The 25257-nt window shown below is 36.2% G+C and overlaps 3 protein-coding genes across 3 annotated transcripts; all 3 read right to left on the reverse strand.

The window, feature by feature from the left end:
• map2k2b (mitogen-activated protein kinase kinase 2b) lies at window positions 1–5986 on the reverse strand. Its single transcript, XM_055203789.2, has 11 exons — window positions 5216–5986; window positions 4922–5132; window positions 4096–4242; window positions 3938–4015; window positions 2747–2798; window positions 2477–2601; window positions 1995–2208; window positions 1622–1674; window positions 1348–1409; window positions 1228–1273; window positions 1–798 (listed from the first exon to the last, which is right to left on the reverse strand). The coding sequence occupies exons 1-11, from the start codon at window positions 5302–5304 to the stop codon at window positions 688–690; spliced, it is 1188 nt and encodes a 395-aa protein (XP_055059764.1). The 5' UTR covers window positions 5305–5986; the 3' UTR covers window positions 1–687.
• A 328-nt stretch (window positions 5987–6314) lies between these two features.
• Window positions 6315–13669, reverse strand: pias4b (protein inhibitor of activated STAT, 4b). The gene is made up of 11 exons (XM_055203786.2): window positions 13485–13669; window positions 12604–12964; window positions 11523–11607; window positions 10716–10757; window positions 10194–10284; window positions 8590–8715; window positions 8236–8341; window positions 7922–7995; window positions 7667–7827; window positions 7332–7468; window positions 6315–6628 (listed from the first exon to the last, which is right to left on the reverse strand). The coding sequence occupies exons 1-11, from the start codon at window positions 13509–13511 to the stop codon at window positions 6459–6461; spliced, it is 1380 nt and encodes a 459-aa protein (XP_055059761.2). The 5' UTR covers window positions 13512–13669; the 3' UTR covers window positions 6315–6458.
• A 4407-nt stretch (window positions 13670–18076) lies between these two features.
• Window positions 18077–24271, reverse strand: LOC129431885 (uncharacterized). Its single transcript, XM_073858452.1, has 4 exons — window positions 24185–24271; window positions 23420–23608; window positions 21823–21939; window positions 18077–20469 (listed from the first exon to the last, which is right to left on the reverse strand). Exons 1-4 carry the CDS (start codon window positions 24269–24271, stop codon window positions 18529–18531), a joined length of 2334 nt encoding a protein of 777 aa, XP_073714553.1. The 3' UTR covers window positions 18077–18528.
• Window positions 24272–25257: the final 986 nt, after the last annotated feature.

Below are 25257 nucleotides of genomic sequence, written 5' to 3' on the forward strand. Positions count from 1 at the left end.
TGACAGTTTTGAAACTTTTATTTTGAGGGAGATCATAAAAATCAAAGTTGATTGTAAAACTAAAGGAGCACAAATCTGCTTTAATAATCAATCATACTGCATCTCATTCTTCTCCATCTACAACAACCCAACAGTTGATCATCTATCATCACACGAGGATTTCTGACCGTCTGCACTTCATATTGGTGTCAGAAATCAAATCAATCATAACAGTGACTGCGGTGAATGTAACGTGAAGTTCATTACACATGATAACTGGATGTGCATCTCCAGAAAACAGCCCTGATTCATTTTCATCCCAAAGAATCATCAACATAAAGTCTATTTTAATACATTTACATATTTCCCTAACAATTAAGCCCATCTGACACCCAATTCTTATGACTGCAATGTCTTCAGATGACTTTCTTTGTATTTTTCATTACTTAATTGAATACAAATACATTTGTTAATAACTTTATTGAACAGTGAATTTTACTTTATTCAGTAAAGGCATGAAAATAATGTCCCAATCATTCCTTCATTTCTTGATATTTGGGGTGAATTCAGACTCAATTGTGTTTTCTGGGAGTCACTTATGTCTATGCGAACGATTAAAGAAAGAGTTTTGCATGTGCACACGGTTTACCACTGGTGTCAGGTCAGGTGATGGTCAGGGTTAAGTGTGTGTTTGTGTGTCGTCTTCATTTATTCTGGTGTTCTGGTGGGTGTGTTGGGTTGATTCAGTCTGACAGTTTTACACAACCATCCAGCGAAGTCAATCTCCTCCACCTCGGAGCGTTTAATAAACGTGTGGTTCTGTGTGGGTCACAAAGTTTGATCATTTCTATGAGTACAACAACTGTGTGAATCAACAAATCACAACACCAGATTGTGAAACACCAAACTCAAATAAGTCTAGCAGCTCATGCCGAGTCTGTACTTACACGACCTTCTTCTAACTGTACAAAATAAATCACTGCTACATAAATGATATATATATGTGTGTGTGTGTCTATATATGACTGTACAGTTACAGCACACAATATAAAGTATTAATACTTTGGCTTTGATTATAAGCAGAAACGTTCTTTCAGACGCAAAGTTAAAGATGACTTCTTAAAACATCCTTTTAACAGTAAACATCAACAAATATACATCATGTAAATTTTGATGTTTATAGATGAACAGATTTCATCATCCAATACTAGAATGACAAGAATGAATAAATGTCAACACGTCACTTACCGTCAACATCTTCAGGTCGGCTCTGTCTGCAGGGTTTTTAATAAGACTGAAAGGAAACACACACGAGTTAAATGAAGATCACACATCATCTACAGCTTCACACACAGTGACATCACTCACCATTTAGTCACAAAATCATGGAAATCTGGAGTGAAGACACCGAGTGGGAGTTTAGGAGGAGGCTGGAGGTCAACACATAACACAAGTTTATTGTTATATACCAGTATTACTAGGATTACAGTGCATGCGTTATATGAACTAGTTTAATGAAGAGAATCAAAAGCACAGGGTTGGAATGACATGAACGTCAATCAAAATCATTTTAACACATAAGACCAGGATGTTGTGTGAAATCTGACCGGTAGATTTCACAAAGTTATCCTGTAAGTCTTACCTCATTGACTATATAATCCAAGAGTTCAAATATGGCCATTACCGGCCCATGACCTGCAGAAGACAAACTTCAATCAGTCAAATGAGTTTATTCTGATAACTAACTGCATACTGACATCTACTGACACTGAATGAACAACCTGCATTTCACTCATAACACAGCATTTCAATAAAGATATATTTAACCATTATATAAATACATGACTACTAGTAATCAAATCAACTACTGGTTTAAGGAACTAAGGTAGTTACCACTAATGAAATCTTAAATGTCTTTCTTTAAATGTAAAAAAAGGACCATACAACACACAGGGCGGGCTGCAGGTAAGTCATGAGAGTAGTTAGTTAACCACTCCAAACTAGTCTTATCTTACCACTGACAGGTCTGCCTGGAGCTCTCGGTCGTGGAGAGGTGCCGTGTGTCTCTGTCTCTCCAACATCTATAAGAGCCCTGCCAAAGATGCCCTCCAGTTCTTTAGGATCAGGTGGAGGGATGGGATAGCGACCGATGGCCAACTCCACCAGAGACAAACCCATACTCCACACATCAGACTGAACTGAATAATGAGTGCCCTGCAATCTCTCCGGCTAGAGTCAAACACACATAACATCTGTATAACACAACACAACACAATCATGCGTTTCCCTGTACACGAAATGTTCAATAGGACAAAACAAATCTAGGACCAGACCGGATTTAACTTCACTCACACGGATCTCAGTCTTACAATTCATATTTTCAATGAATGTTTTTTTTTACATTACAGAGTTGATGAAAAAAAAAACATCAAATCACAAATTCAGCTGGAGATACAAACATTATTGTGCATCAATCAAGACAAAATCCTCTCCGTACCGACATGTAGGACCGTGTGCCCACAAAAGAGTTTGCCATCGAGTCGATGAGCTGCCCACTTACTCCAAAATCACACAGTTTGATCTCACCGCGAGAATTGACCAGAATATTTGAGGGTTTCACATCTGTTAACACAAACATCTTATTAAAGAAATGTTTACATTGACAAGACAAGTAACATTTTTATCATCCATCTCAACTACCTTTGACATGGAAAGAGTTTTGGGTTAAGCTTCTAAAAGACGAAACGTGTGTGTTTGAATATTTTACCTCGGTGAATAATTTGGTGGTTTTCTCGAAGGTAAGCAAGACCTCTTAAAACCTGTTGAGAAGAAAATATCCAGACTTTAAACACATTGTAAAAAGCATAAAGCAGTCAACTTCAGTATAAAATATGACTACGGTTAAGAAATTAATATCTTATAACTGCAGATTGAGTTTTCTTTAAAAGTATAAACAGGCACACAAATCTTATGTCAAACTAAAAACCTCCACAGAAATCTGGGGAAAATGCAGTCGAGAGCAATTCCAGCATCAGGGATATGACATTTTCTCTCAAAAATGTAAATATCATTTCTTAGCAAATGCATTTATTACCAATATATTAAAACATATGTTTATATTTTCCTAAACCCCTGATTAACCCCCCAAAAATTTCAGTCTCAAGTTATGTTTTCTGTTTTAGATAAAGCACATGGATTTTGGATGTGACAAAAATGAGACAAAATACTTCTGTGAATTAAAATGCACAAAACCAGAAGCAATAATGTCCAACAAATGGAGAAGGGACGGCTCTTCAAAGAACATTTCATATTTATTTATTTTTTATTTTCGTGAGGCAGAAACAACGTTATCAAATCTGCAATTACACAACGATGTCAAATAAACCTTACATCGATATTTAAGCCACCAAATATTGACATCAAAGATATCAGTACAGTTAAAAACATTTGGTTTATACTAGTGATACATCGAAACATTGCAGCGGACGATACTTGGATTTTTTTATTGGCATCGGCTGATAAATCTTTTCAATCGTACAGTAAATTTCTTTACTACTTAAATTTGTAATGAAAAGACATTCAGTGTAAAGCCAAAGTCTGACAGACAGTAAAATGACCAATCATTGACGTTATGTTGTGTCAGGAACCGGTTAAACTGTACCACATTAATTATGTCTTCAAAAGTATTTCAAAAGGGTATATGTATACATTTTATGCATAACAAATGTTTGACCAGTTTTCCGTTGGTCTCTTATTTACCATAATGACATTTGTGTTATATCAGCCATAAAGCTTTCTTAGTATCGGCATCGGCCATTAAAAAAACATATCTGTCGACCACTAGTTAAAATGTTATATTTTCATGATTGACATTTGCATGGAATTGGTCAGAAGTGTTTGTAATAACTCATATGTAGTAAATGACAGACAGGGTAAAGAGATGGTACTGAATACTCACCGCTATGCTGACTTTTCCCAAGATCTCCTCAGGAATTCTGCGAGCGTATTTGAGAACCTGATCCAAAGATCCTCCGTCCTGTTAACAGTCATTGAGTTAGCAAACACTTTCAGCACACGTGATGGCATGAAACACTTAAACTCAACGTTTGATTATACCATGTGCTCCATACACATACTGATCTCTCCATCGCTGTAAAACGCCCCATAAAAGCCCACGATGTACGGAGAATTACACTCGTGCAGAACCTGCAGTTCTCGAATGATCTGATGTCTGATCGCAGGCTTGATCTCCAGATGAATTAACTGAAATGAAATACAGCTTGTAAAACTGTCAGAGAATAGAACTACAAGACATCCATTTACAATGTAGTACATGTCTCCTTTAAAGGTGCCAAAGAATGCATGTTAATAATCTGTTAAATTGTTCTCTCTATATAGAAGGTTTGTGTCTTTATTAAGTGCAAAAATGATCCAGAGTCAGTTTTTCATGTCCAATTATAACACTAGGACACTTTGTCTTTATAATGAAATGTTCTATTATTATCTTATTTGAAAGGGTCATGAATAATAATGTTGAGCTCTGCTCTGATTGGCTCTACACAACTCTTATTATTCATCTATGCCTACGTAAATACAGTTTTACATTCTACAGCACCTTTAAAACCCTCCAGATCTCTTCCATAGACTTTCATTATAGGTGAGCTGCAGCAATTTTAAACAAACTAAAGGTTTGGTGGAAATAATTTCCTGTGGTATTCAACCTTAAACAACATACATTAGCTTAACTTTTCTAGAAAGTCCTGTTGAAAACAGATATTAAGAGTTTATTCACAGCGCTGCAGGTTTGTGTAAGACAGTGTATAGATGTAAATGCATGTCCACACAATCATGTGGTAAACGACAGACGGCACAGTGTCACAAACGTTGTCGATAGACAAAGTAGATGAAAATTTCCCTGACAGGAATCATGCTGAAACCTCACCTTTCTGGCCATGATGAGACCGGAGGGTTTATGACAAACTTTATTGACCACACCTCCGTTTCCAGCTCCCAGTTCAGAGATGTGCTGGAAATCATCATCCTTCAATTCCCCCAGATTAGCTTTCTGTGTAAGGAAAACCTCCAGACGCTTCTTCTGTTGCTCATCCAAGTCCAGTTCATCCAGCTTCTTCTGAAGGGCCTCCAGATTCGCTCTGAGTTCACAGTAATAAGAGCACTTCAATCAGATTTACAGACACAAACAGACAGACAGACACAAGATTGATCTTCAACTTACTCTGATGCAGCATCTATAGATGTGGAAGTTGTCTGCGGTTCTGTGCTTCCAGTTATAACAATGGGATCTGGTCTCTTTTTGGGAGCCATGCTGAAGTCTGATCTGAAGTCTCAGTGACAGGAAAACTCGAGCTCAGATTGAGCTTTAAATAAACTTTCATCTAAAACTCGTCATCGAGCTTTAGTCTGACTATAGATCCAAACCTAAACACCTGCCACCAGATTACTGTCCAGATCTCATCATCATCATTGTTATAAAAACACCTTACAGACTCAGACCACATAAAGAAAGGGTTTGTATAAACACCTCAGAAATCATCACAATACACTATGAAAAGGTACAAATTAACCTCAAAAATCACCTGTAAAAGGCAACCATTACATCATATGAGCTCTTTAACATGACTTTATAAGCTGTCTCCCAAATAACAGATAAACACTTTACTAAAACGAGTTGTATTGAATTTAATGAACGAATAAATCCGTGATTTGCTTTCATACACACACACGCATGCGCGCTGATGATGCTTGTTAGCCTGTTAGCATCAATCTGTGTATCCGCTGAAGTTTAAAGAGTCTGTCACTGATCAAACTCTCTATCCATTGATGACAATGAGCCGGTGGAGTCTCTGTGACGAGTGTTATCGGTCCCGGTGAACGGAATATCCTGACACAGAATGATGAGGGTGCGGTGAGTTTCGGCCCCGCTGCTCACGGCGGGTTACCGGAAACACTCGAGCGCAACGCAAATCTCGCGTAAACTCCCGCGATACTGGAGAAACCGCGAGACCGTTCTAAAGTTATTTATTTCTTCTTCTAAAGTCACCCAACAGTACTAAGAACAAACAGTATAAAGAGTTTGTAATGGTTTCAAGACGAGAAATCTATTTATTCCAATAAAAAAATCAAACTGCAGTTGGTTTGTTTTGATTTAAGCCTTCATGACTAAAAAAATACAGCCAAGTAGCACAATAAAAATATAAACATGAAAACATAATAATAAACATGTTTTGACTAAAAATTGTAAAAACAGAGCTATCTAATTTTGGAGCCAAACTCTTCAAATATTAAGACTCGACACAAAGAGGACAACTAGTCTATTGAAAATGGCTACAGTAAAATAAAACTTTATTGCCACAACAATAGAATAACTTACAAAACACTACAAACACACAGTACGGTCACAAGAAACCATATAGTGAATATAAAACAGAAATAAATCATCTTTAAAATAAATGTGCTGCTCAGTTGATGGTTCTGGATCGAGAAGTCTTAATCTTGCCAGATTTTCTGAAATGTACTTTCTTGTCTTGTAAATATGTGGAAACCATCTCCTCTTTCTTTAAATCTTCATCATCAGACGAACCCTGAGTCAGATCAACAACACCGCTGTCCACCAGAGGAGAATTTCTCTCTATCAGAAGAAAAACTTATTTTAAAGATCTTTTTATGTTATATTCAGCAGGACTCTAAACTTCATGACAATTAACCTTTAATTTACTATTTAACACATTCATATCCTCAGATCCAGAAAAATAAAGAACATTGCCTCATACACATCGCATTTAAATTCAGTTGTCACTCCTGAAAGTTTGCAGTGTGTACGAGGCCTATATCGGCATACATGCTAACATTAAGATTTGAAAATAAGGGAAATTTTCCAAACCCTACCCACACAGTTCACGTATGCTTTGTGTGAAACCAGACTTATGTGTCTGAAACGGCCATCTATTTACATACGCATCCATGATCCGAGGTGGTGCGAAACAACGGATGCGAGGACTAATTCCCATATATTTATAGATCTGCGTACACTAAATAAGGTTAGGGTGTAGAGTTAGATTCATGATGTTTTAAAGCATGATGATTATGATGCCGCCTTTTAACTGATAAAATGATCGACTACAAGTAGACTTTAAATATCTCAATCAAACAAGAATAACTTTTCACGCTTCTCAAACCCAGAACTCCATCATGAGAATCAGCTTTAAAGATTTCATTGCTTTTTCACAATCACATCCAAACAAAATAAAACATTAGAATTCATAAGAGATACATAAAGAAAATATTGTACCGGAGTCTTTTAGAAATGAGTCTGATGTGAGATGTGATCTTACTCTGTTTGAGAGGATGAAGATCTGTCTCTTTGTTTTTATGAAATCTGTCATGTGTCACAGGTCTCCAGCTGCTATCAGATAGATATTCAATCTCATTCACGTCCTCACCAGACCTCTCAAGAACTTCACACAGCAAACTACAAATGAGAACAAACATCAGAAGTTAACTTAGTGAAGAGTACTAACTGAATGGTTATCGGTTTCAATAAGTCAAAATCCCATTATTGTAAACATTATGATATGATGATCTACACTTTCTAAACATACTAAGAGAAATACTAACTAGTGAGTATATATACTGTGCTAGAGAGAGTTATGTTTGTGCTATTGTGTACCTGTCAATACGCAGAGCATCAAAGGGGGCGTATTTGTGACACACGGGGCAGATCCATCTGGGCTTCTTCTCGTTCATTTGAAGATAAGAGGAGGCATCAAAACACTGCAGGTGAGCACATCCTTCAGCTCGACACGCCACTGACATACGCACCTTTGATAGCTTTAAAAAAACATAAACACACCTACTGAACTGGAACATCTAACAGATGCATAAATCATTCTTGATATCTAACATGTTAGATTTAAAGTCTTACCGGACATACGAGCGATACTTGAAGCCCTGTAGTGCTGATCTCATTCTCTGGATCACAGTGTAATTTCTCACAGACTATAAGAGATAATGATCACTGATATGACAAATGAGCTCAAGTTTTCCTTTCACCTGCTGTTTAAACTCTAATAAAGAGTACCATTAAACAATAATAATCTCAGATCAGATTTATTTCCTGTATCTTGTGTGACGTGTCAGCTGATTGTTGTTGTTGTGGTTCAGTTCAGGTACTAGAGAGACATTAAAGCTGCTTGTGTTTGTAAATGATGAATGAACATTAGGAGAATCTCATCTTACCACGCTGCCTACAGACGTCAAGACGCTCCACTGCTGTACTGCGCAGCTGAAGCAACAACTCATCAGAGGACAACGACCGCACCAGATACACAGCCACAGAGTAATGCTACACACACACACACACACACACACACACACACACACACACACACACACACAGGTAAATCTTAGAGATTATGTTCAAGAACATGTTCAGGTCCTGTTTCAACCCAAAATAAGGTATTGACAATCTATTGTAAGTTCATTAAAGGTTTTGCAGTCTGGTATTATTTTGAAAAAACACTTGAGCATACTTTACAATATTTGGCATTTGGGTGAAGACTGGCAGACATTTTTGTATACTCATCTCTGTACCTTGCCATAGTTTCCCCACGTCACTGAGAAGCAGTTTGTAAAGGAAATGTACAACAAAGATGTGATGTTGATTGGACGACATGGACCTGAGGGTTCTGTTCCTGGTTTATTAGATGAATAAGAGCACTGAAAAACATCAATAGAGGACAACAGATCATCATCAACTACAATCTATACAAATGATACTCTTTACTTTTAAATATTAGTCAAACCAGGTTTAGTTTAGACCAACATTCATTTTTTGTTTGAATTTATTTTCATCATCATCATCATCATCATCATTTAGTTTTATTTGAGCATCTAATACATAAAATCAACAAAAAAAAAAAAAGAAAGACAAAAAAAAGAGAGAAATAAAGAAAAAAATAGAAATGATGCTCAAAAGGGGTAGGTAGAAGCTTAAGCTTATTAACACCTACCCCCTTTTATACCATTAAGCCGCAATTACATTTATTAACCAATAAGACAGTCGTCACATGTTTATGCTATCCTGTTCCAGTGACTGTACAATCAACAATAATTGCTCACAATACTTCTATTAAGACATGAAAGAAAAGAAAAAAAACTCTTCAATAAGTACAAAAAAGATAGAGAAAGAAAACATTGCCTGTAACAAATAGTCACTAATCTAGCTCTATAACGTATTCCACTTCCACCCTAAGACCATTCTTCCGTCCTATACTTAGACAATATTATTTGTTTATACTTTGCTTTAAATTGATGAATGGATGGGCACTGCTTAAGGTGGGAGCTCAGGGTATTCCAGAGTCTGGCACCACACACAGACACACACATACTTTTTCTTGTCGTTCTAAAAGCAGGTACTTTAAAATGGGCATAAACCTCTCAGATTGTAACAACTATCCCTTTCTGTGAATACTTTTTGAATATTCGCTGGTAAAAGAACCCGATTTGCTTTATATCCTAATTGAACAATGTAAAAATCAATTAAGTCCATAAATTTAAGCATGTTACTTTGTAAAAACAAAATATTTGTATGTTCATGATAACCTGCCTTATGAATAACTCTGACTGCACGTTTCTGGAGTATTACCAGGGAATGTAAGGAACTCTTATAATTAATTCCCCAAACCTCAATTCCATAAGTTAAATATGACAAAATAAGAGTGGAATACAATATATATAGCGCCTTATAATTTAAATAATACTTTACTTTATTTATAATTGCAATATTTTTTGATATTTTTCTTTGTATGTGTCCAATGTGTGATTTCCAGCTCAATTTACTATCTATCGTGATTCCCAAAAATTTTATTTCTGTTACCTTTTCTATTCTAATACCAGTTATGCTTATCAGTAATTCAGGATTTTCCTTGTATTGGCCAAACATAATCATCTTTGTTTTATCTAAATTGAGTGACAATTTATTCCAGTCCAGCCATGTTTTAAGCTTAGCTAATTCCTGATTTACATCCTTTATAAGTTTATTATAATTATCATTAGAATAGAATAAGTTGGTATCATCAGCAAATAGCACCATCATCAATGTTCTGTTATTTGTATGTTAACTGAAAACTTAAAGATGGTAAGTATGGCAACATATGTATATTAATGTCTAAGTGAATTATTATAATGAGAAGTACCTGCACAGGACAGTTAACATGATTAACTGAAACAGCAATGTTTGGTGGATACTGATCCTCTTCAACACCCATACTCTCTCTGTAACAAATCCTGAAAGACATCTGTGTGTTATATATAAAGACCAGCTCAATTGATGCATTTATGACATTTAAATCGTCATATGTGACTTTAACCTATAAAAACCCAGCTAAAGTCATTCATTTGTGATTTCTACATCAAATCATTTTACATGATGTAAATGCATTCTGTGAAAAATCATATCTTTCATATATTTACTGAGTATAAGATCATGGCAAAGACTGATGTTAGATTATGAGACTTTAGTTTGGATTGTAATTATAAATGTAGAGAGATTATATAAAGTACACTCCTGTATGAGTTGAATTACTTGAATATTGTTTATTGTGTGTTCAGTTTGTATTTTAATCATCTGTACTGTACGTATGTCTGCCTGTATTGTGCACAACACTAATACAAAAGAAAATGAAAATGAAGTTTTCTGACATATAGCAGAGTTTCACCTGAGCACCACCTGAACATCAGACATCGCTCCAGACTGACATCTTAAATAAAAAAATAAAAGAAATACATTCAAGAATTGATTCCTTCAATAAACTGACTCAAGACTCAGATGAGTCGTTCACTCAATGAACTGAACTGCAGGATATATTACTTACTGAAAACAACAATTAAATGCAAATTTGTAAGATTAATAACTAACATACATTTACTGAACTATAACTGATGGTTAATGGTAACTAACTAACAAACAAATAGTCCAAAATTCTCTGAAGACCTTTAAAAAAATCACAAATGATATCAGCATAAGAACTGAATGTTAAGAATATCTGCTTCTGATGTGGAGGTCCAAACCATCTTAAATGCCATAACAGAAAAAGATCATGCTTATATATACACTCACTCATATCAACGCAAAACTACCAAAAACACCAGATCCATAACAAAATCTGAGATGACAGACATGGACTCATTGACGTTAACTATTTTTTACAAATTATTAATATATTGCTGTCTGTAACTCTGTGAGACTGTTGTCTACATTGTGAGTTTATAAAATTGTTACTGAAATGTGTAATATGAGTAAATAGTGCTAGTGTTTAAATTATATCCACGATTGAAATGAGTGGAGGTTTGGACCCGGAAACAGTATTCCTTACAGCATGACTTAACAAGCGGATAAAGCACCGAGCGTGTCTCAATGAAATCATGTGATGATAGTAACAACCTTAAATAAAGCTTTTCACATCATAACAACTACAAGTTACACAAGAAACAACATCTCAAACACAAACTGTAGAGAAACTCACTGAGCGTTCTGGATGAGAGCCTGCTGACTCGCATTGAGATGAAAGAGAAAGTCTGAGTTCTGCACGGCTCCTCCAAACGCAGCCACTGAATACACAACAACAACATACTGTATGTACTCAACTGAAGTAAGATCAAATTCATCTGATAGTATTGAATAGCAAAAGACATATTTCAGATGCAAATGATGAATTTTCAAGGCTGAAAACTTTCCATCGGAATTAACAAGAATATATGGGAACTATTGGGAATTTAAAACAATTGCAGAGTTGCCTATAACAGGGAACTTAAATGTAGTTAAAAAAATGTAGTTACAAATATCTTGCAGCCTAATTTAGTTTTAAACAACAAGATTTAATGGAGTTTAAGTTGAATTTCTCCCCTGCACATTCATCAGTCACATGCACACAACACACTGAAGTGAGGCCACACCCCCTACATCCATTAACATGCACAGATCATTTCTTCAATCCTGCACACAAAATAATGTCAAAATATCCATCTGTGCATGTATTCACATAAATGGGCTTCAAACGTCCTTGTGCTGTGTGTAAGCTAGTTTGCAACAACTTTATACCATTGTAAAGACAAATACACAGACTGAGAAATCATTAAAAAGTAGTGTGTAAAAATATGTAAGCTAGCACTATTATAATAACTATAATAATGTTTATGCTTTTATGTTACTCAATGAAATAATCAATTACAGTTCTACTTACCATTAGATCAGTCATTTTCAAAATATGTATAACCTTGACCAAATCAAATATTTATTTATGAATTGTATAAGATATAGTTTATATACATTTCCAAATAATTCCTATAAATTCCTGTTACGTTTCCAATTTGGAATATTTTCCCAGATTAAGTTCCCATGGAGGAAAGTTTATGGAAATCTTTCACCCCTTTGCAACCCTACTCTGAATCCCTCCTTTAATGTAAGTCTATGGGATTTTCATGGCTGATTCAGAAGTGTAATAATTCATGATGAGTATAACCACAACAAACAGCACAAGGCAGTCGTTTGTTCAAATCATTAACCCTAAATATTAACCCTATACATTCTGTATCTGTGTATCATACCGAGAGGTGTAGGGTGCAGTATGGTGTCTAGTGTTTGATAGAAGGGTAGATGAATCATCTGCTGTTCGGTCGAGACGACTCCCGGTGGTTTAGGATTGCCGGCCGAGACTCTCTCTGGAATTGAGATGGTTTCCACTGAAGTGGGCGTGATCTGATTGGACTTTGAGCTCCTGCGAGCGTCTTTAGAGAACTGACGGAGTTTGTGTAACTCACGGACAGCAGACAGCAGCTCGTGACTGCACTCGTTCTGAAGAAGATCAACCACTCTTTTCATCAGATCTTTCTTTAAGCCACTTTTATTCCTGCCCATCCTGGAGAGCAGAGAGCGAAGCTCAGTCACCCGGAAAGCCTCCAACATTCCCTGTGAACAGGTGAGTGAGATAAACAAACAGACAGGTGCATTTACAATACATATATACTGTACTTAAAAGACACTTGCTTTGAACAAAATACACTCAAGACTACAAATAAAAGTCCATTTAACACACACACACAGACCCAAAAGGAAATGGGCATAAGTTTAACACAATTTAATCACATTCAACTTTAAAACTATTACAAGTTACACAAAACATCTTAATGTCACAAACTTAAAAAAAATTAAAGTCTTGTTTGGCCAACATACCAATTATAATGTGAATAAAATATGAACCATTAAGTTAAAATGCTGCAATCCTTGAATTGCAGCTTGCCGTACGAATTCATTTTTTTATTTATCAAAATACTATAAAGACCATGTGAAGTGTACATTAATTGGTAACTAATTAAACATACGTTGTGAGTTTTATAATGTTTTAAATCTGGAGAAAACGAATTCAAACTGCTTGCGTTGAAAGCGTTTTCAACTCATTATGAATAAATGTCAAAATAAATATACTTGCCATGGCTTCCAAAACATCTGTGGACATAATCACGGAGAATCACCGATATATAAACTAAATATTGATCTCGAAGTTTGCGAAATTCAGCTTAAATAAAATGATGAACGTGAGACCAGAGAAGCGGGTGACGTCATCAATCAAAGCGTGTCTACGTCACGTGATCAGGTGTGTTCGGCGGCGCCCTCACTGACCAATCGGCATCAACAAAATAAAGTAAAACATTATTATTTTACATACCTAAAATGATGTATAATAATGTTATAGTAACATGAATTTAAGTGAACTTAAGTGAGTCTGGACATTCATGTGTCACTGCCTCTTGAAATTGTATTTTATTTTAAATTATTCTTTAAAGCTGTTACCTGTTAGTCTCCTCGGCAGCCCTGTTGTTATCACTAAACATAAAAATGAAATAAACATGTTTCCAAGTCCTGAACACTATGACAGTAGTATATAAGGTCTTGTATAAGTAGTATGCTAGTATTATTTAGACTGAGATAAGTACACTACACTATAAAGGTGTGTCGTACTGTCAGATCACCAGAGAGCGTTTAATTCATCTTAAATGTAAGGGCTTTGGCTTAATATAAAATACACATACTGTATAACCAAAGCTCTTAAAACAAAGCCAGTTTGCAGATTAAATAAAGCAATTTTTCCTTTCTATTTTTATTGGTAATTTTTCTACTCTAAAATTACAGAAATGACAGTTTTTTTAATTGTTGATTTTGATTTGAGCAATAAATAAATAAATAACTGAAATGCACGAGTTTACACTTTATTGAGTTGACTGGAAATGTACTGGGAATATGCGCGTGTTTCACCAGTTTAATTGAACATTTTGAGCATCATAATTTATCATCCAGTTTATTGTAGGCTATATACAGATATAGCTACGGAAGCGTATTGCATTCACTTGAGTAAAAAAAATCTACTCTGTTTTTCTGAATTAACGTGTTAATTATCTCAGAATTACGAGATAATTTTTCATGGAAAAAAAGTTTTTGCTCTGTTTTTCTGAATTAACGTGTTAATTATCTCAGAATTACGAGATAATTTTTCATGGGAAAAAAAAGTTTTTGCTCTGTTTTTCTGAATTAATGACTTAATTATCCCAGAATTATGAGAAAATTTTTCATTTAAAAAATTAATTGTTCTGTTTTTCTGAATTAACGAGATCCCTCAAAAACCTGCCAGTAGCTCTATTTTAGGTGGATTGCATGGAAGTAAACATGTCCCGCCTTTCAAGTTTAATCCGGTTTTATTTTACTTTGGGTTTGAGACATTGGGAGATACTGCTGTCTTTAAGTAATATAAATGGTATTGTTATTAGTGTGTCAACTTTGCGCAGACACCTCAAGACTTTGCGCCTGTTCAGACGAAAAGAACATTCTGATCTGCTTGACATTGCTATGTTTCTCCAGGATCAGTTAAACCAATATGGTATGCTTCACGGATATAAAATGATGCATCTGAAATGCATTCAGGCTGGCTACGTGGTGACACAAGAGACAATCAGGCAATTGTTGAAAATACTGGATCCCCATGGAGTGCATCTGAGGCGCCGGAATCGTCTTCGGCGACGTTTGTATCATAATCCAGGCCCGAACTTTTTATGGCATGTTGATTCTTATGATAAACTCAAACCATATGGGATCTGCATCAATGGCGCAATCGACGGGTTTTCACGAATGATGATATGGCTACATGCATACTCTACAAGTAGTGATCCCAAGGTCATCGCTGGATACTTTATTGATGCGGTGTTATCCAGGAATGGGACAGCCACCCGAATTCGCTCAGACTTAGGTACAGAGAACTGTTACATGGAACAGATGCAGATGTTCATGAGACATGATCATACGGACGACTTTTCGAGAAATTGCTATTTGTATGGCTCAAGCAATCATAACCAACGGATAGAGCATTGGTGGGGATTTTTGAGGAAGCAGCATGCACAGTTCTGGATCAACCTATTTCAAGATCTAAAAGATTCTGACTTCTCCGGTGACTTCCTAGACAAAAGTCTAATACAGTTCACATGTCTTGAAATAATAGAGGTAAGAAATGTTCTTGTTAACATTATTCAGCTATAGATTTTGTCAATATGCCATGTTGTGACATGCAGCATAATTACTGTATGTCATTTCGTAGGTCTAACAACTGTTCCATAACAGAAGCAAATGGGCGATAACCATTAGTTATTTTATTAGATTATTAAATTAATTTGTAGATCACAATTTTTCCTACATATAGTTGACTTTTTAATAGATATGTGGATCTCAGTATAAGTTGTTAGAATTTGCAGCAGCCTACATCTACAATCAAATTCAACACAAACATTATGCAGCTGTAATTTTAGGGGGATGGTGCACTTTGGAATGAAGATTCTGTCATCGTTTGCTCATCTTCGTTTTGTTGTACACCTGTATGGGTTTCTTTTTTTCTGGTGAACACATAAGAGGATGTTTTGGGAGGTGATGGTAAGCACACAGCAGTAGGTGACCATTGACTTCCATAGTGGGAATAAAAAAATATGATGGAATTTAATGAGTACTGTCGACCCTGTGCTTACCATCATTTATCAAAACATTTTCTTCATCATTTATCACAATACTTCCAAAATATTTTTTCCTACTATGGAAGTCACTTACTGCTGTGTGTTTACCATCATTCCTTAAAATATCTTCTTTTGTGTTCATCAGAAAAAAGAAATTCATACAGGTTTAGAACAACATGAAGATGAGTAAATGATGACATAATTTTCATTTTAAAGTGAACTATCCCTTTAATCCTGTTATGGATGTTGCACAAACTGCTATCTAATATTAAACCAAAAACATCATAATAGTAAAACACTGACAAGGAAAATTTACAGCACTATGAGTAGCCTATTATTCATTTCATTCTGGTACTTGTACATTTTGATGAAAGAAATTTGTTTCTCTGCATTAGTGGGACACAGTATGTGAGAGAGGGAGGACTTATCTGACCCTGGTCATACACCAGGGTCAGTTAAGACAAATCTGAACATACAGAGATTTATTGTTTTCAAATATAGAATTTAACATGCATGAAACTGTTTGAGAAACGATTCTACTGTATCATACTGGACCATATTTTCTTTCTTTCCCACTCTTTTTCTTTATATTTAGAGAGAACTGCAAGATGTTGTTCACCTCTGGAACACTCACAGAATTCGCCCATCCAGAAATGCTGTGTCTCCAAGTGGACGTCCAGTGATGATGTACACCCTACCCCAACTTTTTGGTGCTAGGGAGTACCTTAAAGAGGTATCCCAACAGAAGATACAGGCTTGTAGGGAGGAATGTCGTGAGAGAGGACCATATCCCTGTGATAATACAGTGTTTGACATTTGTTGCCTTGCCATGGCAGAAAACAGTCTTCATCCACCAACCTCTCCAGAGGAAGCCATTGATCTTTACATGTTCTTACGTGCTTACATACGCACCCAAATTTAATAATCACAAGTTGTGCTACTGGATCAAATGACTGAATGTGAGCAACCCACTCATAGCCAAAAAACAACAGAATTGCAGTTTGAACAGAAAAGGTTATATACCATGATATTCACTGTAAATGTTTGACAGAAGATCTGTGTTTAAGCAATCAATAATAGACAATTCTTTCATAATTGACTTCTCCCAACTGAGCTCCCTATCATCTCTTTTTTTTAATCATTATGTTAAAAGTACTTCTCAACCACAGAACTGTAACAATCATGTACCTGCAAATGAAAGGTATCACATGTTGCCATGATCAAAAGTTGCACATTTGTCCTTATGGTGGAACTATTTTTTATCACCAGATGTGGTCTGACACACATTGGGCTCATTGTAACAGGGCAACCTACATGATGTTTGAATGGCCTTTAAAGGTGCAGTGTGTAATTTTTAGAAGGATCTCTTGACAGAAATGCAAAATAATATACAAAACTAAATGATCATGGGGTGTATAAAGACCTTTCATAATGAACCGTTATATGTTTATTGCCTTAGAATGAGATGTTTTTATATACATACACAGAGGGTCTCCTTACATGGAAGCCGCCATTTTGTGCAGCCATGTTTCTACAGAAGCCCTTAACAGAAAAAATTTTTTACTAAGTTGTCTCCAACGATGACATATTTGTCCGGTGGGGGCTACCATAGCTTCTCTATGTGTTTCAAAAGCAAGAAGTGAGCAGTGGACTGAGCCGTTGGTTGCAATTCTCAACCTCACCACTAGATGCCGCTAAAATTTGCACACTGCACCTTTAAATCAAACATATTATTGTATGTTGTTATCATGTCTCTCTGGGCTGCACATAAAGCACTTTTTTACACAATTATTTGGCATCATATAAATACATGCTAAACCAGTGCAGTGCACCATTTTTTCTCCCCAGTGTAATTTACTGTGTATGTAGGAAATAGGCCTATTGGTAATGTAGAGATGACTGTTTAAATATGTTATCTAAAGAATGCTGGTGAATGCAGGAACTGCAGTGGAGTTGTCAAAAATTGTACTGTGTGAGACAAGATCCATGTGTGTTATCTGCAGTGAAGACCCGATTTGTTTGAAAACATCTGTAGAAAACAAGGGAGAAACCTGTGCTTTTATTTGTAAAAAGCAGAACAGTGCTGTATGTTAGAACAGATTTGCAAACACTGCCAAGTGCCAATATTAAGATTTAACATGCAAACAGGGCAACGTAATTGGCAATTGAATGGTCCTGTATCATTATCAATAAATCAATTTGATTATTGTAACTTTGTTACAGTGTGTAAATGTTTCATTTGGAGTCCATTAACAAATGTTCATTAGCCAGTAAACATGTTTCTACAGTAAGTTTGGTAATGACATTCTGGATAAAACTGAAACTGAAAAACATAAAATAAAAAATAAATGCACCTGAGTTAATTACTTCTCCTATGTGCTCTGTCTCACATTCACACACTATCTAAAAGTAAACAGATGGCACTGATAAGGCTATAACTGGGGAAGAGAGAAGAGTGTGTACATGTGAGTGAGTGAGACACTTCTATGCAATGTCCATTGTATAGAAGTTGCTGGACAGTATAGCCTCCATTTCAGCTCGGAGGTCAGGATAGCTGTTGTAAGTTGATGGCAGCTCTAAAGTTGGGCCACAAGTATGTGCAATAGGCCGCCTTGATAACCCTTCCAAAGGGGTAAATATGACTTGAATGTTTTTAACGCAGATGACATCAGACCCGGTCACGAATCTCAACATCTTCCGGAGGCCTATCTCATCCAATCCCCTAATGTACTGATGTAAATATTGCAAACTTTGGTTCTCTGCTGAAGTAGCTGGAGAGGCTGTGATCAACTTTAATACCTTTCGGGTTGATGGTTTAAGATCCTCATACATCTTCTGTATATCCAGCACACTGGGGAAGAACTCCCTGAGAGTTGGTCCTGCGACTGCTGCAATGTTATCCAGTGCATATTTTGGTTGCTGGATAATTTGCTTGTGGGCCACTTGGAGAAGCACACTTTTCAAGTTCTCTTGTGTTGGTACTGTTCTTACTCCCATGCGATCCATACGATCAAGAAGCTCATCTTCATCATCACCAACAAGAGCGTCTTGCAAAGCAGTGGACAAGAGATCACGCTCAGACTGACTAAGATACAACATTAGTGAGTCAAACAATAAATCAGGTGAGACAGTGTGTTCACCAAATGTGATTGCTGCTGTAAAGGCTTGAGCCAGACGAGAAGGAAAATATCCATGGTCCTTTAATCCCTTGACCATTATCCTACCAACAGATTTCCATTCTTCCTCTTGCCATTTTGGTGATAATGATGGCACCCTCACATCTGCACCCTCTGCTGCACAGTCTAAAAACTCTGTCCAGAAGGCAGCATATATATCCCTGGACACGCCATCAGCATCTGCACCCATTTCATGAATGAAGCTGTATTTCACAGAGAAGGACATCATCGCCTCATCCTTGAATTGGCCAATCAGTTCCTCCAAGAGATTGACTCTGTGGAGTTTCACTGTCACATGCAAAAGTTCATTAGTAGGACTTAATGGGCCAGCAGGCACTGTGTCAGAATGGACAGGAGTTGAGCTGTAGGCGTTGATGTTTATCTGTGCCTCTTCTATAGGCTCATGTAAGATTGTGTCATCAAAATCCTCTAAAAATGGTCCACCTTGCAAAGGGCCAAAAATGACCTCTGATGTATCACACAAAGATGAAAGATCAACAATCTCTACATCAGTAGAGACAAGAACTTCCACAGTGTGTGTCTGCTGTTCACTGTCATGTGTTTTTTGTGTCGGCTGCTCATTATCTTCTGTTGTGTTTTTCTGTCGCTCATTTAGCCTCGCTGCATCTGTCTGTTCATCATCAGTTCCTGCTTTCATCTCTGTGAACACTTCATCTCCATTTGTCAGGTGCTTTGTGAATAAGTAAAATCTTAAAATCCCTAATTTATGTGTCTCATAGAGCTCTCCCACACTAACACCCTCATCAAGGTATGCTTCCTGAAAGTCAACAATGTTGTGACTGAACTCTTCCCACTTTCCCTTTCTCGATTTCTCATTGGGGAAAAATAGCTTTTTAGCTTGTGATAGAATTTCTGTTTTTGTGGCTGTCTTGGAAATATCAAGAACTCTGGTTCCTCCACCATTGCGTTTTCTCACTTGTTTCTTGTCGTGTATCCATCCTAGTTCTATTTTCCTTGTCATCTTCACGGCCCTTTTGTTATTTCTCAGATGTATCTTTTTTGGCTGCATAGAATGCTCCTCCTCAGAATCTTGATCTGTGTCTTTATTGCTTGTCAATGTGCCCATCTTTCTTCTAAGTTTTTCAAATAAGGACTGTCTTTTTAGATCATTACCACCTTTTCTCTGTTTTTCCATACAGAAACGCCTTGTAGCAATCCTATCACCATATGCTGGAATGTAAGCACTCAAAGTGGCATCATCCATTTCTCCAACTACCGAGCTGTCAATCTGTAATAAAAAACAAAGCAATACAGTAAGATATATTGGTTATCTTAAATCTAGGAGATAGCTATATTTCCATATGAGTGGAAATTAATTTCTTAGCAGTAGCTACAAATCAGCAATTTATTTCTATTTTTCTTCACTTGCTTGTTTTTTTTCCGCATGGGAATAAAAAGGAGCTAAAATGTGAAGTAATTTAAAACAAAAACTGCTGTCTAAAAATGGTTGTAACCATAACAATAAAGTTTGAGTGACATGATGCTGAAAATACAGTGTATTAACAGTGAAAATCCTTGACATCAAACTTAGACAGGGGACTGATTACTTTCATGTATTCCTCTTTACTCATATAACCATTTACATCAATTACAAGAAAAACACTTCTCCCATATATTACTGCTATTAGGTACTCCATAATATTGCTATTCCATATTGATTCCCTACTTCAGCTCCCAATCAAGGCCTGTGCTGGCATCTAAACATTACTCCATACTTTTAAAACAATATCAAATCACAACAAAATGGAAAGCAGTAATTGTAAGGGCATAATATTTTATTTTATTTTATTTTATTTATTTATTTATTTAATTTATATAAACACAAAAGTCAGCACATTGCCAGAATGTATAATGGTGATGCTACTGCACAACTACTGTTACTTGTTTATGCAGGGTAGAGACCAAAATATAGAGGTGAACTGACTCCTAAAGATACCTATAAACCTTATTTTACAGGGCTAGAATAGGGAAGACATGAATGCATTGTTGGGAGAGGCAGGTGCGCTTGGCATAAAAAAGAAATCAGAAGCATTGGCACTAACTGTGATAGGGTTACAATTTATGATGATTACTTGTATAATCTGCTGAGATTCAGTAAAATGTAAAACAATTAAAGGGATAGTTCACTTTAAAATAAATAGTCATCATTTACTCATCCTTATGTTGTTCTTAACCTGTATGAATTTCTTTTTTCTGATGAACACAAAAGAAGATATTTTAAGAAATGATGGTAAACAAACAGCAGATAGTGACCATTGACTTCCATTGTAGGAATAAAAAATATGATGAAATTTAATGGGTACCATCATATGTGTCCTTACCATGATTTATCAAAACGTTTTCTTTATCATTTATCACAATACTTCCAAAATATTTTTCCTACTATGAAAGTCAATGGAAGTCAATCTGCTGTGTGTTTACCACCATTCCTTAAAATATCTTCTTTTGTGTTCATCAGAAAAAAGAAATTCATACAGCTTTAACAACATGAGGATGAGTAAATGATGACAGAATTTTCATTTTAAAGTGAACTATCCCTTTAAAAATAATATATTGCAGGAATGAATGTGCTGTCACCTACATGGTCTTGCTGCAATTTCTGAATATTTTCCTCAGAAATCCCTCGGCTCTGAAGAAACATCCACAGACCATCATCTTGTGGGAGGGGGGGTATTTGAAGACGTAGCCATAGCTGGCCCTGAACAAATGTTGAAAAAAGGCAGCATTTATGTAAATATGTGTTGCACCACAAATATAAACAGATTTAGGACTGTACCCTCAAAAGTGTAATTGCTTTAAATATCTCAAAAATGTATTTCAGCATTTTTTACGAGAACATTGATAAAGGCCAGAGTGTGATAACGTTGCTAAAAATGGATGTTTCATGTATCAACTGTATAGGTAGGCAACTATAGACCTTTCTTGTCACTTGGAAGTCAAACTGTCTTAAGCATTTGAAAGTGCTCACCTTTCACAGTAACATTACTCAAATCGTAGAGAAGGCTAGACTCAAGAACAGTATTGTTCATAGTGTTGAGACACAGGCTACACTGTCAGAAAAAAGGTACAATGATGTTCCTTTTTCTGTCGCTGGGGTGGTACCCTAAAAGGTAACTTTTTGTACCTTTATGGGATACAATAATATACTCCAAGGACCTATTCTGTACCTTAAGGAACAATTTTGTACCAGTTAAATTTTAGGGGTACAAAACAGTTAACTGTACATTTAAAGGTACACAATGGATCCTTAAGGCACAGTAATGTACCCCAATAGGTACAACATTGTATTATGTTTATGTACCTGTAAAGGTACAAAACGGTACCTTGGGGTACCACCCCAGTGACAAAAAATGTACAGTTTTGTACCTTTTTTCTGACAGTGTATATGTACTCATGTATCTGTGATTCACTGCACAACCGGAATCTAGTTTCTGAAAAATATATAACTTGCTTTGGAAAGCTTCAAATAGCTAGCTTTGTTTTCAAATTATTAAATGCATCAAGTACACAGTTTAGAAAAATATCAACAAATAAAACAATTACAGGACACATATGCATAGTCACAAAACAAAAGAGTGGGCAGAACTAAAGAAACCGAAGCAATGTCAGAATATATTCAACCTAAACATCCGTGCAAAACGTAATCGAAATAGTATCCCTGCTGGGCTCTTAAACTGTCAAAGTTCAGAATGTTTCGTTTACTGTTATGTAATATCGCGATGTCCAACGTGCTGCATGCATGCACTGGTGATTTCTACGTGACTTTTTTCCTACCACTGACAGAAGCCTCTCTGTGTTCGAGGACCTCTTTATTTACAAATTAAGCACTACAGTTACTGCAAATAGCGTGGTTTACTTATCCTAGCCGACAAACTAAAAGGAAGGTGGTTAACGTAATACAGTATTCCTCCAAAAAAATCACACGTAATTATCCCTTCGACCTTAAAAGTTGAGGATCCTTTTGCTGACTAACGGTACAAATATTAGCATAACATTACATAAGTTTGTTTACCAACTGCGGTTGGTGTAACTTAAAATAACATAGTAAAAATATGCCCGAAACATTAGCGCTACATGTTTATAAACAGCTATTCTAACCTCGTTTTACATGTAGGCAAGCGAACAGTTAGCAGACATAATTTGGCATAAACATGTAACTAATAACTTAGCTATCTTACCTGCACTGCAACCATGTATGCCTGGCACTGTTGTTGTTGTTGGTTGTGGTGGTGGTCGTCGTAGTCAGGCAGCATCAGCAGCTGTGGCCTGACGTTACAGGTGAGAGCTTCTGGCAGGATTTTGAGGTATCTCGTTAATTCAGAAAAACAGAGCAAAAACTTTTTTTCATGAAAAAATATCTCGTAATTCTGAGATAATTAACACGTTAATTCAGAAAAACAGAGCAAAAAACTTTTTTTTCCATGAAAAATTATCTCGTAATTCTGAGATAATTAACACGTTAATTCAGAAAAACAGAGCAAAAACTTTTTTTTCCATGAAAAATTATCTCGTAATTCTGAGATAATTAACACGTTAATTCAGAAAAACAGAGCAAAAACTTTTATTCCATGAAAAATTATCTCGTAATTCTGAGATAATTAACACATTAATTCAGAAAAACAGAGTAGATTTTTTTTACTCAAGTGAATGCAATACGCTTCCGTATATAGCTTTTACTTCACAGAGTGGATTTTATTTCTCTGCAGGAGTATGTGAGTTATTTTCTGTTATCAGTGCTGTTGGCTGTTTGTTTGTTTAAATCCAGCAGATGGCGCTGAAGATCTTTTTTGGAAAGCATCATCATCACCAGGACAGTTTCAGGGGTCGTTTCCATGACTCCCATAGTCTCTTGAGATGGCTGGTGTATCCATGGGAACGACTCTGCCCAGTGCAGTGGTCAGAGATTGTTGACCTTAGGAGGTGACCTTTGACACGAGGGTTACCCAGGGGGTTAAGAGGTCATGATTGGCCAGAGGGCCGGGGCAGTACTCACACTGATTGGCTGTCCGTTCAGCTGGCTCAACCTTCATCTAAATGATTAGAAGAGTATTGACTGGTTTGCTGTTCATGTAGATCCAGGCACACGTTCTGTTCTGTTCATATCATTTACAAATGCTTGTCATCTGAAAGCGCTGGTGTTTGGGTGTGCAATAGTTCTTACTGATGTTAGTTTATAAAGCAGTTTGGGTTTAGATTCATCCAGGACTAGGTCTTAGTTATATAAGAACATTTAAGTCGTTTTTAAAGACATGCCTGATAAAAAAATATTACTTGTGTGCATCTTGTGACAAAACATATATGAGATGTTTTTAAATTAAGATTTAGTCTGGGACTAGGATAAGACCTGTCTGGGAAACCGCCCCTTAAAGTTTTGGGAAGGTGAAAAAATGGGACTGGATGAAACTTTCAAAGTCAATTTTGAAAACCATTTTCTCGAAAACCAGATTTTTGCATTTGCATTTAAATTAAAAAGCAGTGTAAGAAATCCTACCATCAAACATCATTTTAAATCATCATGATTTTGTTAATGAAAGCTTTTCCTTTGAATTTGGAGTAAATTGTGACCTGGATGTTTTGTTCTGGAGCTCACTGACTGACAGCGAGTTCATCCCGGAGGGGGTTCATATGTTATTATGGCTAGTAAGAGGCACGTGATCAAAGGCTTCTTCCTCCCAATAATTTATGCCCTGCAGCAGATGGCTTGTCAATATCAATATATTAATTTAAGCAGTGCAGGATCAAGACATCCATGCGTTAGAGTCCTGGGGATGGATGGACGGGGGGTACAAGGGCAAAAATAGGAGGATGTTTTTACAGTAAAAGAGAAATGAACATGTGCTGAAGTCAAAATGAAAATGTAAAGAGGGACTCAATTCATAAAACAAGAAAAATACACCTGTTGTCTATAATTCAACCTATATTGACATCTATAAAGTGATCGTAAACAAGAACAACAGTGAAGTTTTGTAAGTGAACATTTATTTCTATATAGTGAGATTTATAAAGAAGTGTTCTC

This window comes from Misgurnus anguillicaudatus, chromosome 2, assembly GCF_027580225.2.
Source record: "Misgurnus anguillicaudatus chromosome 2, ASM2758022v2, whole genome shotgun sequence".
In the NCBI taxonomy this organism is placed as follows: domain Eukaryota; kingdom Metazoa; phylum Chordata; class Actinopteri; order Cypriniformes; family Cobitidae; genus Misgurnus; species Misgurnus anguillicaudatus.